General features: G+C 44.2%; 1 protein-coding gene across 3 annotated transcripts in view; it reads right to left on the bottom strand.

Moving 5' to 3' along the window:
* Positions 1-226: 226 nt before the first annotated feature.
* The window catches only part of SUN2 (Sad1 and UNC84 domain containing 2), a 36,367-nt gene continuing 21,976 nt past the window's right edge, over positions 227-14,617 (bottom strand). For 2 of the 3 annotated variants that reach the window (XM_020787643.3, XM_078376153.1), the window contains exons 13-18: positions 14,255-14,470; positions 12,373-12,457; positions 11,744-11,859; positions 10,183-10,350; positions 6,467-6,559; positions 227-5,073 (exon numbers count right to left, since the gene is read on the bottom strand). In XM_020787643.3, the coding sequence (XP_020643302.3) occupies positions 4,957-5,073; positions 6,467-6,559; positions 10,183-10,350; positions 11,744-11,859; positions 12,373-12,457; positions 14,255-14,470 (795 nt within the window). In that variant the 3' untranslated portion in view covers positions 227-4,956. Of the gene's footprint in view, positions 5,074-6,466; positions 6,560-6,580; positions 6,702-10,182; positions 10,351-11,743; positions 11,860-12,372; positions 12,458-14,254; positions 14,471-14,617 lie in introns of those variants that run through there. The other variant, XM_078376154.1, reaches the window with a different exon arrangement.

The following is a 14,617-nucleotide window of genomic DNA, read 5'->3' as shown; positions in this document are numbered from 1 at the left end:
ACTTCCGCGATTGGAGCAGGAGGTTGGCAGCGTGTTGAGTGGATGGGCCAGTTCCAAGGGCCGGACCTGCATCAGGTGCACCTGGGATGGGGATATTTGTATTGGTTTATGAACACGAATATCCCCATCTCTTAATTGTGAGCATGAGATTACTGAATGACCATGGAACCAGTGGATGTCTGAATCATCGGTTTTGCTCAGTTTTATCACACATGCTAATAGTGATATGGGACTAAAATTCTGGCTACTGACAAGGACAAATGGAAAGATGTCACCTCCCTCCAAGTGCACACCTAAAATAGCTGAACACTGATTTAATCTTAACTTTTTTTCTCTTTTTTGGCAGTCACAATAAATATATACCCTTTCAATAACAATAGTGAGTCTTGGTGGCACCAGACAAATTAAATATGTATGTAAAGAAGAGGGCAGCAATCCCCAGAAGCTTATGTCAAATACAATTTGTTTATCTTTAAAGTGCCACAAGACTCTGTCATTTTTGCTGTAATAAACTAGCACAGCCACCTTCTGGGAAACATTTTCAACTGAAGTAAAGGAGCACTGGCATTCATGCAAAGGATTTTAATAACAATATCTTGCCCCCCATATACCAGATAGAATCACCTGACATTTTAGAAGTGAAGTTTTATGAATGCACACTTCCATGTATCTGTTTCCTCAGTTACAGCCAGCCTCTCATCTTTTACAAGGTAGAAAATAAAAAATAAGCAACACATTAAAAATAGAACCAGTGCTTAACACTCACCCATTTTGGGGGAGTACAGCGATAAGAGCTAAGCTGTAACTCAAAAATTAAGCTTTTATTTCACACACAGAAGATAAACATCTGTGTATTTGATATTTAAAAAATCTTAACACTGTTAGCTGGACTAAAAGCACAGAGCAAAATCTTTCCAGAAGCACTCCAGCCTATAAATGCAGGGGCAGCTCAGATGTAAGTCCCTCCATATGCATGTTGTGAGGGAAATGCTAAGTAAAATGGGTGGGTGAAGCGTGGGAATGACTGAGGCATTTTTGTAATGTGCCAGCCTAAGCCACATTCCTTCAGGAACACAGGCTCTTCCACGAGGCTGATGATGCAACCTAAACAACCTGATTAATGCAGGATTTTTTTTCCCCACATGCCTCACGGAAAAGGATTGTTGCTTGCATTTACTACCATCTGGCACATAAGGTGGAGGGTTGTGTAGGAGAATGTGTGGCCTTTCAGATGGCAGAAAGAAGCTCCCATCAGTCCTGGTTCTGCAACATTTTGAGGGCCACGTACGTGTCCCCTATCCTTGATATGAAGTCATCAAAATACTGCACCAGAAAACAGGGACAGAAAAAGGTGATGGCAGTGGTTTAGTGTGACATTACACTTCCCACCTCCCCAATAGGGTCCCTTCCAGCCCTGCAGTTCTAAGTGTATTATAAATAACAGCTAGAAGAGTTTTCTTCAGAATGCATCTGCTGTTAACACGGCTAACTCTACGATACAATGAAATTTTACATTAGGACTAGACGAGCCTTCAGATAATCTAGCTACATATTCCTGCTAAACTACAATGCATGTCAGGAAATAACCTCATACAATTTCTTCATTAATTAAACACCTTTCAGTCTTTTTAAAGTACTCACATTAAGTCATACTCATGAGCACGTACTGTATGGTATTGACAACACTGAAGTGGCAAGACCAACATAATACTGTAGCTCTCCTAGTAATCTAAGGGGCGTATTCCATTTCTTCTGGTTGCATGATCAAAGCTCTCCCTTCAGCCATTCTTCTCCCCAGACACATGGCCTCCAATGTTACTGTGCTGTCATAGTTTTCTCAAGGGGGTCCAGCGAGAGTGCTGGTCAGTGTCAGGTCACAGAGTCTCCTAGCCCTGTGGGTACAGGCTGTTATGTCAAAAAAGGAAGAGCAAAAAAACAGCCTAAGCTGGACACAGCCGTGGTCTCATCGCTGAACTAGCAAGAAGTTATTTATTTATTTATTGGACTTATATACCGCCCCATAGCGCTACAAGCACTCTCCGGGCGGTTTACAATTTTTAATTATACAGGCTACACATTATATACCTGGAAGGAGTGCAAGCTTCTCTACTTCACAGCAAGCTGCTTCTTCAGGACCCTCAACTCTTGCACTGACGCACAGACCTCTGACACCCCTCTAGATTTTGCCTTTTTGCTTGCCAAAAAAAGTGCCGTCACCCCACAGCTATCTAATCCAGGTGAGCAAAAGTGCAAGTCTCCGGTAAGACTCCGATTCCCATCAGCCCTAGGCAGCACAACCAACAAAAATGCTGAGTTGCAGTGTCATCAACATTTGGAGAATTGCAATATGCCCTCCCCTGACCTAAACAATTATTCACACTTGCGTTGACCTTTAAGTGAAAACACTGCTCCAGCTGAGGGGGATGTGGTTTCATAACTGGCCGGAGAATGGCCTTTTGTGGCAATCAGCAACCCGTACAGCCCATGGGGGAGCACAAAATGGAGGCAGCTCTGCTGATGGGCACAAAGGCCAGCCCATTCAGCTCTCTAGAGAGCCTCACGATGCAGCAGTTAAGCTGCAGTCAAAGACTCTACTCACAACTTGCCTTTGATTCCAGTGGGTTGAGGTAGCCAGAATGAGGTTGACCCATCCTTCAAAAGTTGGTAAAATTGAATAAACTGAGTACCCAGCTCACTGAGGGGCAATGTGTAGCCTGCATAATTAAACTGTAAACCTCCCAGAGACAGCTGTAAATGCTATGGGGCAGTATATAAGCAGCACACTGCTATCAACACAGCCAGTTCCCCTGAAAATAAGACAAACTAGTTACTCTCAAGTTCTTATTTTGTTTGGAAGTCAGTCCATCCATAAAGGCTCCATATTCATCTTGCTGTTTAACCTGCATACAACATCTCTATATTTGCTAGAATCCTCTCAGATGTTGGCACCATTTATTTATTTATTTATTTATTTATTTATTTATTTATTTATTTATTTATTGGACTTATATACCGCCCCATAGTGCTACAAGCGCTCTCCGGGCGGTTTACAATTTTTTAATTATACAGGCTACACATTGCCCCCCCCCCCCCCCAGCAAGCTGGGTACTCATTTTACCGACCTCAGAAGGATGGAAGGCTGAGTCAACCTTGAGCCGGCTACCTGGGATTTGAACCCCAGGTCGTGAGTACAGTTTTTTAGCTGCAGTACAGCGTTTTAACCACTGCGCCACGAGGCTCTCATTTAATGAGACATCCACACTAGGAAGCCTGTTCCTTTCGAGTATAGTTTTTACTATTAGTGAATAGGCACATCCTTGTTAGTGAGTGGCAATTTTTCACAAAGCAACTCTCTACTGTCTTATGAAAGAATGAGAATTTCATCTTCAATTTCCCTATATTTTGAGAGTAGTCCGGTCTACACATGCAGCAGATTGAGAAAGACATGTAGACAATACCACCTGAGAGTAAAGTTCTTGTATATTTAAAACGGACATGTCAGAAGAGAGGTTCTATTCAGCCTCTTCTACTTGTTAGGAAGGCAGAGGTATTTTTTTCAAAAACAGAAAGAACGAGTCAAACCATCCACCTTTAAACAGTAGAATCTGATTGTGCCAGCACAAGATGCTCCATCTCCTTCTCGTCTCTTGTGATGCTGCAGAAGCAAGGGTAGTTTTCTTAGCAAGCTCATGTGTCCCTTCGCCAAGTAGTTACAGGGACATCTTAAGTTATTTGGGGGGATGTGTCAAAGGTGGAACTATTGGTGGTCCCATCAGGTCTTTGCTAACTCACTGTCTCCGGAAAGAAATCAAGAGATAATGTACATGGCAAAATAAGCATGTAACTCTTTTTGACCATAGGCAGCCATTTGTACTGTATCACAAGTTTGCAGCAGCTTATAAGCGGAAACATGGAGCATGAGAGCAAAGCACACTCCCCATTGCAAGGAGAACAAAGGGAGAATTTAATTTAAGCAAAGGTTCCTCAAGGCTTACGGAACCTATGTTTTAATAACAGGATTCAGCCGTGAAATATGTGAGATGAGAACAAGCATCTCTGAGTATGTACAGGGCGCTCCTTGCTCACCACTCAAACAACCAGTCCCCACATGGGGGGGGGGGATTCTGTGTAACCACTTCCACAGTAGCGTTAAGGGCCTCACACGGTTTATTCATTCCATTGCTCAGCCAAATGGGAATGAATTTCATCCATAATCTTTAGTAACGGAAGTGAGAGTTTCTGATTACTTCCCCACCCCCTGTAGAAAACAAATCTTTTTCCCCCTCCCCTTCAGGATAACAGCCTCTAGCCATTAAATATGTCATATTCCTTGAAAGTAACACCCATTTTCCTCTTCCTTTTTCTACCGTGCAGTTTTGTGGGCTCCCACAAATGTCAATGCCAAGCTACTTCTATGAATAAATCGAAACCCAAGAAAAGGGAAGGGAAACGGCACTAAATCTCCAACCGTTCTCAACTAAGGCAGAATTCACAAATATTTGATATCCCACCCACTATGAGATGACAATTACATAAACACCACCAGAACTCTGTGGGTTATTCATATGTTTCTCTAGAGATGGAAACATTTTTTTTTGTTTGGAGGTGGGAGGGAAGAGAAGAAGATGACCTGCATAGGCTTGTTTTAAAGTGTAAAAACCCCAACTTTTAAAAAACAGCTGAATAAGAAAATACCACATCTAGGAGCCCTCTTGTACTCCCTTTGCGCACTGAAAGGGAATTCTTTCCAGGAGAGAACCCATCGAGCAGAGGAAGGTGGACGCTGCCAAGTCCTCCACATCCTCTTCCTATGAGCAACAGAACAAAAAGCAGCAGCAGCAATGTTGCCCTTCCCAAGTTGCTCTCCCTTCCGCTGTGGCTTCCGGCCAGCCATTGTCAGTCCGAGGCGCAGAACTTGAGGTAGCCAGCGAGCAAGACTGTGGTGCTAGGAAGGGGTTAAGAGACCAGCTCCCCATGCACACGGAAACGGTAGATACAGGTATATTCTGGGTGGCCCCAGTTGCTGAGAACTCTTAGTTCAATCAGCTGGAAAGCCGCCGTCCTGTCTTCACCCTGGGGGGGGGGGGAAAGAGGGAGGATAAAGAGAAAGATGAAATATATATTTGGACCATAGCTTGGAAAAGTTGCCTTTCTGGACTATAATTCCCAGAATCGCCTAGCAAGCATGAAATTATGGGAGGTGTAACCCAAAAAAGTAACTTCTCCACGCTCTGTTCTTGATTAAGACCCAGAGCGCGCGCGCGCGCGTGCGCACACACACACACACACACGTTTTGTTTTGTCCTGCATAAGAAGAGACAACATTTGAAGGATTGCTTCCCTCTCCGTCTAGCTTGGCCTTGATTTCTTTTAAGGCACCCATGTACTAATCTAAATAATGTCTTCGCCCTTAAAGAAGCACGTTTATTGCTACTGCTACCAGAGCAATAGTTACAAGAGCACCGTCCTCCAAATAGCATTATAAGATCTCAGATACAGGGAAGTCCGCCCATTTCTGTTCTTCTGTGATAAGCCTCAATGACCCTAACCAACTTCATAAAAGGGAGGGAGCCTAGAGATTCTGAATCCTACAGTGGGGTCTTGACTTAAGAACGGCTCGAGTTAAGAACATTTTGACTTAAGAACCACTCTCATAGAAAAATATTGACTTGACTTACATACTTAGATTTGAGTTAAGAACTGAAAAAAAACCACGTGGGAGGCAGGGAAAGTGCAAAATTTGAACTTTCAGTTAACTGTTGGCCAGTGAAAAGGGTGCCTGTCTGCTTCCTCACTCCTCCCAGGGTTTAGAGAGTGGATTGGGAGACAGTCTTCAGACTGCCTGGTACTGCACTGCCTGGACTGTATTTTCCCTGCCTTCCCTGAACCTTTCTTGACCTAAGAAAAAAAGAAACAAAATATCCCCCTCTAGTGGTCGAAGGTGGAATATCAGCTTCCCATTAGTTTCTATGGACGGAAAAGAGCAGATACGGATCAAATGGTTTTCAATGCATTCCTATGGGAAATGCAGATTTGACCTGAGAACTTTTTGACTTGAGAACCACCTTCCAATACGGATTAAGTTCTCAAGTCAAGACCCCACTGTATTTCTTCGGCTGTCAGGAGGGACATTAGCATGAGAAAAGCATCCAAGTCATGTGGAAGAGAGCAGCAAAATGGCCAGTCCTGTCATTATTCCCCAGAGCTAGTGTATATGTTGGATTTTCTTCCATAACCATCAAACTATCTTAAGCACAAACAGGCAATTTTTGATCTCCAATAGTTGCTAGACTGTAACCCCTCTTCCATTCTAGCCAGCACAAACCAGATGTGAGGAATAATGGGATGGAATCACAGTTCAACAGCTGCCCACTCCTACCTTAGAAATCAGTGAGCTCCAACTGGCCCTTCTTCAGTGCTAGTCAATCCCCACCCTCCCACCCCTTTGTTACGTTCTCTTCCTTACCTGGAAATAGAATGTCTGGATGGGATCCCCATCCTGGTTGTATGTAAACTGCCCAAGGAGGACACCCTCTTGCTGCCCTTCATCTTCTAAACCCTGTGGAACCAAAGACAGATGTGGGGAGAGGGAAGAAGTGAGGAAGGTGGAAAAGGAGAGGGAAGGTCCATGGGGAGAACAGAGCAATCACAGGATCAGAGAGAAGGAGGGACACAAGTGCAGTTAAAGGCCACTCTTGTCACTGCATGCCAAAATAAAACACAGGGCAGTGCGGAGGCGAGGGAGACACAGGGGCAGCAGGTGAGAGGAAGAAGACTCATAGTTATGAATGTTTTATCCACTTTCCCAAACACAGACACAACTATGGAATCTCAGATCAGCACCATAGACTTTTAAAAGTCAAATCAATTCCTTCCTCCTGGAATTTTCAGTTCTGCATTCTGCAAATGCTAAATGTTCTCCAACAGAGAACCTCCAGCCCCTTCTACAATTCCCAGGGTTCTCTGGGGGAAGCCATCTCTCAGCAACTCTCTCTCCCCCCTCCACCTCCAACAAAGAGTCCTTCTGCCACCTCTAACAATGGACCCTTTCATCCTTGCTTCAGAGTGACCTTGTACATTCAGTCGCTTGGTACCTTATATCAGAATTTTGGAAGAGACTTCCAAGGTTCTCAAGCTTTCTTTTGAAAAATCAAAAGCTTTCTGCATCCATAAAGGCAAGAAAGAAATGAAGTAACATTTATCTGCAGAAAGCATCCCCTACTCAAGAAAGATTTTAGGTGAGGAATAGATTTACACTGATTTTTTAAATATATATATAACAGCTGATTCCAATGTACTGCTTTCTACCATTTTAGAAAAATGATAGATTTTTTACTATTCTACCTAGAGTGGTTGAATAGCAGATAGGCGGGGTATAAATCAAATAAATAATAAATAAATAAATAATAAATAAATTTTGTTTTATGGGAAAACAGAATGCTAAAATCGGTGGAAAAGAGGAAAAAGTCATTGACAAACGTAAGATGAGAATTAGAAGGCTCTAGCTGTGAGAGTTTAAATACTCTATCATGATCTCTTGGGAATTGTTCATGTAGAAGAGGAAGAGCGGGATCCAGAGCTTTGAAAGTGCTTCAGCATATCGATAATATTATGTGGGGGCTGGACAAATTAACAGGTTACCCACCTGTAATTGTAGTTCTTCGAGCGGACCTCTGTGATTCACACCCTGGGTGATTCGCACATGCGTGGAGCCTCATCGGAATATTCTAGAGCTTCTGTAGTAGCAATGAACACATTAGAACATGCCCCTCCCCACCCATATAAATACCTTGGTGCCAAGTATCCCCTTTCGGTTTTCTCAACCACCACTTAATATGTAGTAGGGAGGATGCACGGGATGTGTGAATCACAGAGGTCCACTCGAAGAACTACAATTACAGGTGGGTAACCTGTCGTTCTTCTTCGTGGCCTCTGTGATCTCGGTCAGAGGAACGTCAAACATGTTGTTTGGTGTTCCGGTCATTCCGCCTAGTGGCAGGCTGTTGCCGGGTTTTGGCTCTTTGGTTTTTGAAGTATGGATTGTAAGAGGTTTGTTGTGGAGGGTCTTGTTGGAACCTCTGGTATGAGTTACAGAGTCATTTCCATTGATTTTGTTGAGGACGTTGCTGGTAGGAAGGGTAAACTCCCCAAAGTCTGGCTGCTGAATATTTCTTTTGTACGTTCTCTAGTATATTGTCAGTTTCAGCATGAAAAAGACCTTCTCCATTGAAGGGGAGGTCTTTGATACGTGCCTGATGTAACGGAATGGAGTGAGTGTCCATGGACCAGGATGAATATCGAGGATCATCGATATCAGAGCCTGTGTCTCTGTGATGTCGAAACAAAGGTTGCTGATGCGATGACATAGCAGCAGAATAAATGGACGCTGGCGATGCCAAGAGCGAAGAGTGATTTCCGTCATCTATTGTAGTAGGAAAGTATCTGGAGTCTGGAGCAGCAAAAGCCTCACATGTGGATGAAATCTGCTCGACCGTTCGAGGTTTTTTTGATACCAAGTGGGAAGCAGGTTGGGATATAGCCACCTCTCAGTGATGTGGCCGCTTTGACACCAATGGTTGTCGAGAGATAGGCCGACTACTAGATGGCATTATCGAACTGGGTAAAACACCTGGTTGACTAGTTGTTGCAGTTTGTCGAGCAGAGCACTGGTCGGGGCAAATGGCAACCTGATGTGCATCCTGAGTGTGAAGAAGCGAGCTGTCAAGATTGTTGATGTTGACGGTTCTGGTTAGGGGTCGGTGGGCAATCCGAGGGCATCGAATATGGAATGGTGTCGAGCTGTTCGGAATGGGGATCCTCAGGCAATGAAATAACCGAAAGATTGCTGGAAGGAATGGAAGGTTGTGGGCTAGGAGGAGAGGACATTAGTTGGTCGACTCAATCATCCCATTCTGGAGACTGAGAACAGGGTTGATGAGATGGAAGTCTGTCATCATCTGAGGGAGATCTGACCAAAATAGATTCAGAGAGTTGTGGTTGTGGCGGGATGCCTGTAGACTTACGACTGTTTAGCTTGTTTAGGATGAACAGGCTCCAGAGCTGAAGCAGCTTCAGTCGGTCTCTGACGTATAGAAGCTGTTTTCGAAGTCAAGGACTTCGCTATCGAGGGTTTCCATTTGTGTGTCTTCAGACGATGCAGATGGAGAATCGGAATGAGCTGGTGTAGCCCACTGGTTCTTAACCTTGGGTTACTCAGGAGTTTTGGACTGCAACTCCCAGAAGCCTTCACCACCAACTGTGCTGGCTGGGGTTTCTGGGAGTTGCAGTTCAAAAACATCAGAGTAACAAAGGTTAAGAACCACTGGTGTAGTCAATGGACGTAGTTCAATGATTCAGTAATGGCTTTTTCCATTGCTTTGGTTTGGGAAGTGACCCTACAGGGAGGTTGGACCATTTGAACTGGTGGTAAGGTTTGTTCCCAAAATTTTAGCCTCGAGCGGCAAGATCGAAGAACTCCGCGTTTAAAATTTTTGCAATGGGTACAGAAGGTTGTTTGATGTTGTTTTCCGAAACAGAAAAGCCACTTAGCGTGTCCGTCGGAAAGTGGGATCTTATTATCACAGACAACGCAGTGCTTAAACGGGCCCAAAGGGGCCAGGAGTAGGAGAAATTAATTGAGGAATCAAGAATAAGCTCTCTTTCTCTTTTACTCACAGAAGCAGAATTATGAGGCTCTCAATGCGGTGGTTGAAAGAAAACTGAAAGAGGATGCTTGGCGCCAAGGTACTTATACAATATGGGTGGGGAGGGGCATATTCTAATGTTCTAATGTTCATTGCTACCGCAGAAGCTCTGATGAGGCTCTGCGCAGGCGCACGCTTTTTCTAGCACAGATGCAGAGTGTGATTCGCAGAGGCCACGAAGAAGAATCCTCTTGCCCCAGATAATAACTTTTCCAAGCTCAACTGGAATCAAAGTAAAACTGGACTGACGGATGAAGATCATCCATCTTCTGATCCTTTGACAGGCTTCAGGAGAATCATCTAGTGACAAAGCTGTAGAAACAATTGGGAGCCCCACCCCTCCAAAGTTTGGGAGGAGCCACTTAATCACAGGCCGTCTCCCCCTCTCCTTTCCTTAATCTCTTTCCTTTCTCAAGGGCTCTTCATTAGAACCTGCTGGACCCACTAACTTCCCCAGCCCCCAACAAAGGAGACTTACATAGACTGCAAAGTCTTTGGGGGCACTGGGAATGGTTCTGGTGGGCGACAAGGCTTTGGAGATGTGTTCTAGTGTGACAGCAGTGGGACGGATGTTGCTGGAAAGTCGGATGACAGCAAAGCCTTGAGACCCCTGGAAGGCCCAGCAGTTCCCAGGGTGGACATCTGGCTGCAATCAAATGGAAAAAAACAACCCACAGTTTTAGCTTATCCTACCAAGCATGTGCATTTCCTACAAACAAGGAGTCCTCAATGATTAACAGGTTTGGCACAAGATTTTGCAAACTGCAGCCCATATATATGTTCAGGTGTGTTTGTGTGTGTTAGACTTCAGCACAGTGGTACTCTTAACACGCAAGGGCAGGACTGGCAATGCCACAAGGCAGAGTGAGGCAATGAGTGAGCCCAGCATTTCACAGGATACCTGTGAAACGCTTGGCTCTGTTAAAGTACTGTCCTTGAGTAACTTCGAAATACTTTTGGAGATGGAGGAAGCAGTGCTGCACTTGCAACCTCAAGCACCTTTATTTTATATTATACATCTCAGCCCCCCCCAATTCCCATTTTCACTCTTTTTCTAGCACAGATGCAGAACGTGCTCCTAACGCAGGCCAGAAGGAAGCTACTGGGATAAAGACAGGGCAGGCAAGAACTGACCGGGATGTTACTTTTTAACTTTAGTCAGATTGAGCAGGTCCAAGAATCCTGTCTTGTGAGGTTATCATGCCCATAAGCTCCTTCCTCACCTCCTCCCCTGCTCTAAACTAGATACAGGCTAGCTTGGTTATGTCTGATTCTCTCCCCTGTTCAAGAACCGATGGGAAAGAGGAGCACAGAGCAAACTCTGGCTGAGCACTTGGTATCACTTCGCAGAGATTAAACTGCTTCTTGGCCCTTGCAGGGCAGGACGACTAACCATCCAGACATCAGGGTCTCCACAGAAGCCTCAAAAGTGTTATTCACACCACTGTCTGCTTTCTAGATTTTTACCTGATGAGGGGCACAAGAGACCCAAGGAAAAATACCGTATTTCTCAAGAAGACAAATTCCGTCCTGTATACACAAAGATGTGATACTCTGGTTTGGGAGGAGCTTATAGCAGCACACAGAAATGCATCAGTATCTTATCAAGCTCTACATTTGTTGCCAACATGTGTAATACAATCATTGGGCCAGTCATTTTATCCCCCCCGCCCGCCTTTATAATCATCATCATCTTAGAATTGCAGAGCTGGAAGGTATCCTATGGATTATCGAGTCCAGCCCCTCAAGGAGGACCAGTGGGGAAATGAACTCCAAACCTCTGACCCCACAGCCAGTTAGCTAGACCACTGAGCTATCCAGCAGTTCTCTTAATTGAGTCTGTTTTATAAGGTTATTGTAAGGCTAACATGGAATGACTCACCTATGCCACCTTGAACTCCTAGGATAAAGGACTAGATGAACTGAGAATAAACCAACTGAGATACTATAAACGGAAGGTAGATATTTTGAGGAGATTAAGATGACTGGAGGAAAAACCAGGACAGAGCCACTGCATCTGTAATTCATTGATTCCCTACCTGCAGTATTACCCGTGGAGACTGAGAATGGTACCACAAAGGGATTCCAAAGAGACTAAGCAGTGCAGTCTTGGTTTCATAGGTTTCTGAGCATCGGGTGCTGATAACACTGGCCCCTGCAATTAAAGAGACACATCTGAAGACAAGCCACGTCATTTTCGTCCACAGTTCAAGAGGAAGAGGACTGAAGCACAGACTATTCCATTTGGAAGCACAGTAACCAAATAGTCCTAAACAGAAACTGGAATATTTTATACATATTAGCCTACATTATTCTGGTTGCATAATGAGGAAGAGGTGGTTTCTGTCAAGAAACTGAAACTTGGAAAAAGGAGTGATGAAAACACTCCTTTTCCATCAAACATTAAGAAACAACAGATGCAGGGACACAAAAGAAGAGCTCTCAGATTTTTCAGCTTGTAGCTGAAACTGATCTAAAGTCTTGTTATTCTTTGCCTCTTGAGACCTAGAATCATGGTGTTGCTATATTTTTGAGTGAAATGCAAGATTCTCATGCTTTGTTCTTGCAACACTATTGCTCCCATCCTTCTACACGATCAACATTACGTCATTTTTTTCATTCAGTGCCTCCATGAACGATCCAGAAACTGATACTGGACTTTGTTTACCTGCAGATTCAAGTGCATAGTCAAACATTCCAATACGATCCTCACTGTAGCGTTTCAGAGCCTGGTTCACAATGCCGTGCACTTCCTGGGAAAAGAAAGAAGACTAAATCCAAAGAAAGGACTGTCAGAAAAAGCTCCATTCTGTTTTGCAAAGTTGCAGCTGATGGACTGGTACAGTAACATAGGTGGGCTTTATGCTGCCAATATACTGATACACCCTGGAAAAGACCCTGATGATGTTGGGGAAGTATGAAGGCAAGAGGAGAAGGGGACATCAGAGGACGAGAAGGTTGGACAGTGTCATCGAAGCTACCAACGTGAATTTGACCCAACTCCGGGAGGCAGTGGAAGACAGGAGGGCCTGGCGTGCTCTGGTCCATGGGGTCAGAAAGAGTCGGACATGACTTAATGACTAAACAACAAATACCAATACAGTGGTGCCCCGCATAGCGAGGTTAATCCGTTCCGGATTAACCTTCGCTATGCGGAATCGTCGCTAAATGGGTAGGGAAAATGTATTGAAACGCATTAAACTTAGTTTAATGCGTTCCAATACCTTTCTTACTTACCCGTTCAGCGAGGATTCCAATTGCCGGCAGCCATTTTCGCGCCCTCGCTAAGCGAGGGCACGGCGTGAAAACGGCTGCCGGCAGCCATTTCCGGGCTTCCGGCGGCCATTTTGGAGCGGCTCCAAAATGGCCGCCGCAATACCCGATCTTCACAATGCGGGTTTTCCCCATTGCGAAGGTCGGGTATGTTTCCGTATAGCGATCCCGAAAAAGGGATCGCTATACGGAAACATCGCTATACAGTGCACTCGTTAAGCGAGGCACCACTGTACACCAGTACTGCTGGTGTATTGATACCTGTGCCATAAATTGCAAGTGGCTACTGTGCCACCATTTGCATTAAGGGGACTGTCTCAATTGAAGAGCCATAACTTTAACTCAAGCTCATTTGTACAATACAGTATTATCTGTGGCATCTCAAAACAAAGCAAAAACTGCTAAAACCTTTATGGATAGCAAGAGTTCCATGGGCTTCCTATGTATCATGATAGTGAAACCCTATAAAAGCTACCCAGTACTATCATCTCCCCATTGCAGAGGGGACAGGAGTGAGTAGATGTTGAATCTCAAAGGCTGTGGCTCACTTAAGGGCACCTCATGGCAGGGCTTGGAAATGTTTCTTTTTTACACTATAATTCCCAGAATCGTACATGCAGTATAGCCAGTAGTTGGGTAAAGTAAGTGGTTCCATGAGCAATATTTAAGAAAATAAAGTTCTCCAAGTAATTAAATTCACAGCTGAGAGAATATCTGAACTGGTTACCTTTTGACTCACCATTCATTTTCTTAGTCCCCATACTACACTAGCACCTACTTAGCTTTTATTTACCAAATGGAAAAGAGGAAAAAAGGGGCAAACCCACCCCCAAATATTTGGGGAACGTTTAAAGCAAGCACTACCATTCCATAGGGGAATGGTGACTGATTAGGATTATTTGATGCTTTTTTTACCAGCAGAGTGCCCATGACGACAGGGGACTGACAGTAAGACAAGAATGAGACTTACTCCTTATTAACCTAAGTAATCACATATGGCTAGTATGGGAGGAAATAAAATCCCTGATTGTGCTCCCTCTGCTTTTAAGAAACCCTTGTTATTTATGGGGAGACAAAAATAGGTTGTCTTTTAGGCAGAAAACTAATTAAGATATAAATCAAGGCTATTGGTGCAGAGACAACCAGGAACCAAAGAACAAATCTCATATTCTAAACATACATACAAACACGATCAGTGGTCAGCAGTAATCGTGGCAAAGTACCCAGAAATACTTAATGGCAAACCACTTGTGGCTTGTGGCTAAGTCGCTCCTCACCTCTTCTGTTATTCCTATGACTCCTTCCTTCCGGAGTGCCATTCCAACATTTCTCACAGACAACTGCTGGTCCTCAGCAATCTTGGCAAAGATCTTGTGCTCCAGTTTGTGGAGCTGTTCCTGTAACTCATCACGCCGAAGAAACAAATTGCCTGACCCATCTTCTCTAGGCTGGGACAGGAATCTGGTCAGCCATATGGGAAACTGGACTTCTACCTAAAACCACCAAAGGGGCGGAAACATTTGAGAAACGTAAGGCAAAATTTGCTACCACAAGATATAGTGACTGCTACCCACGTGGATATGTTTATGGATTAACTCATGAACCTCCCCTGAGCTTTTGGTTATCTACAAGGGGAACAG

Source organism: Pogona vitticeps, chromosome 5, assembly GCF_051106095.1.
Source record: "Pogona vitticeps strain Pit_001003342236 chromosome 5, PviZW2.1, whole genome shotgun sequence".
Lineage (NCBI taxonomy): Eukaryota > Metazoa > Chordata > Lepidosauria > Squamata > Agamidae > Pogona > Pogona vitticeps.
The sequence above is the reverse complement of the archived record's forward strand: the minus strand, read 5'-3'. Positions and strand labels throughout refer to the sequence as shown.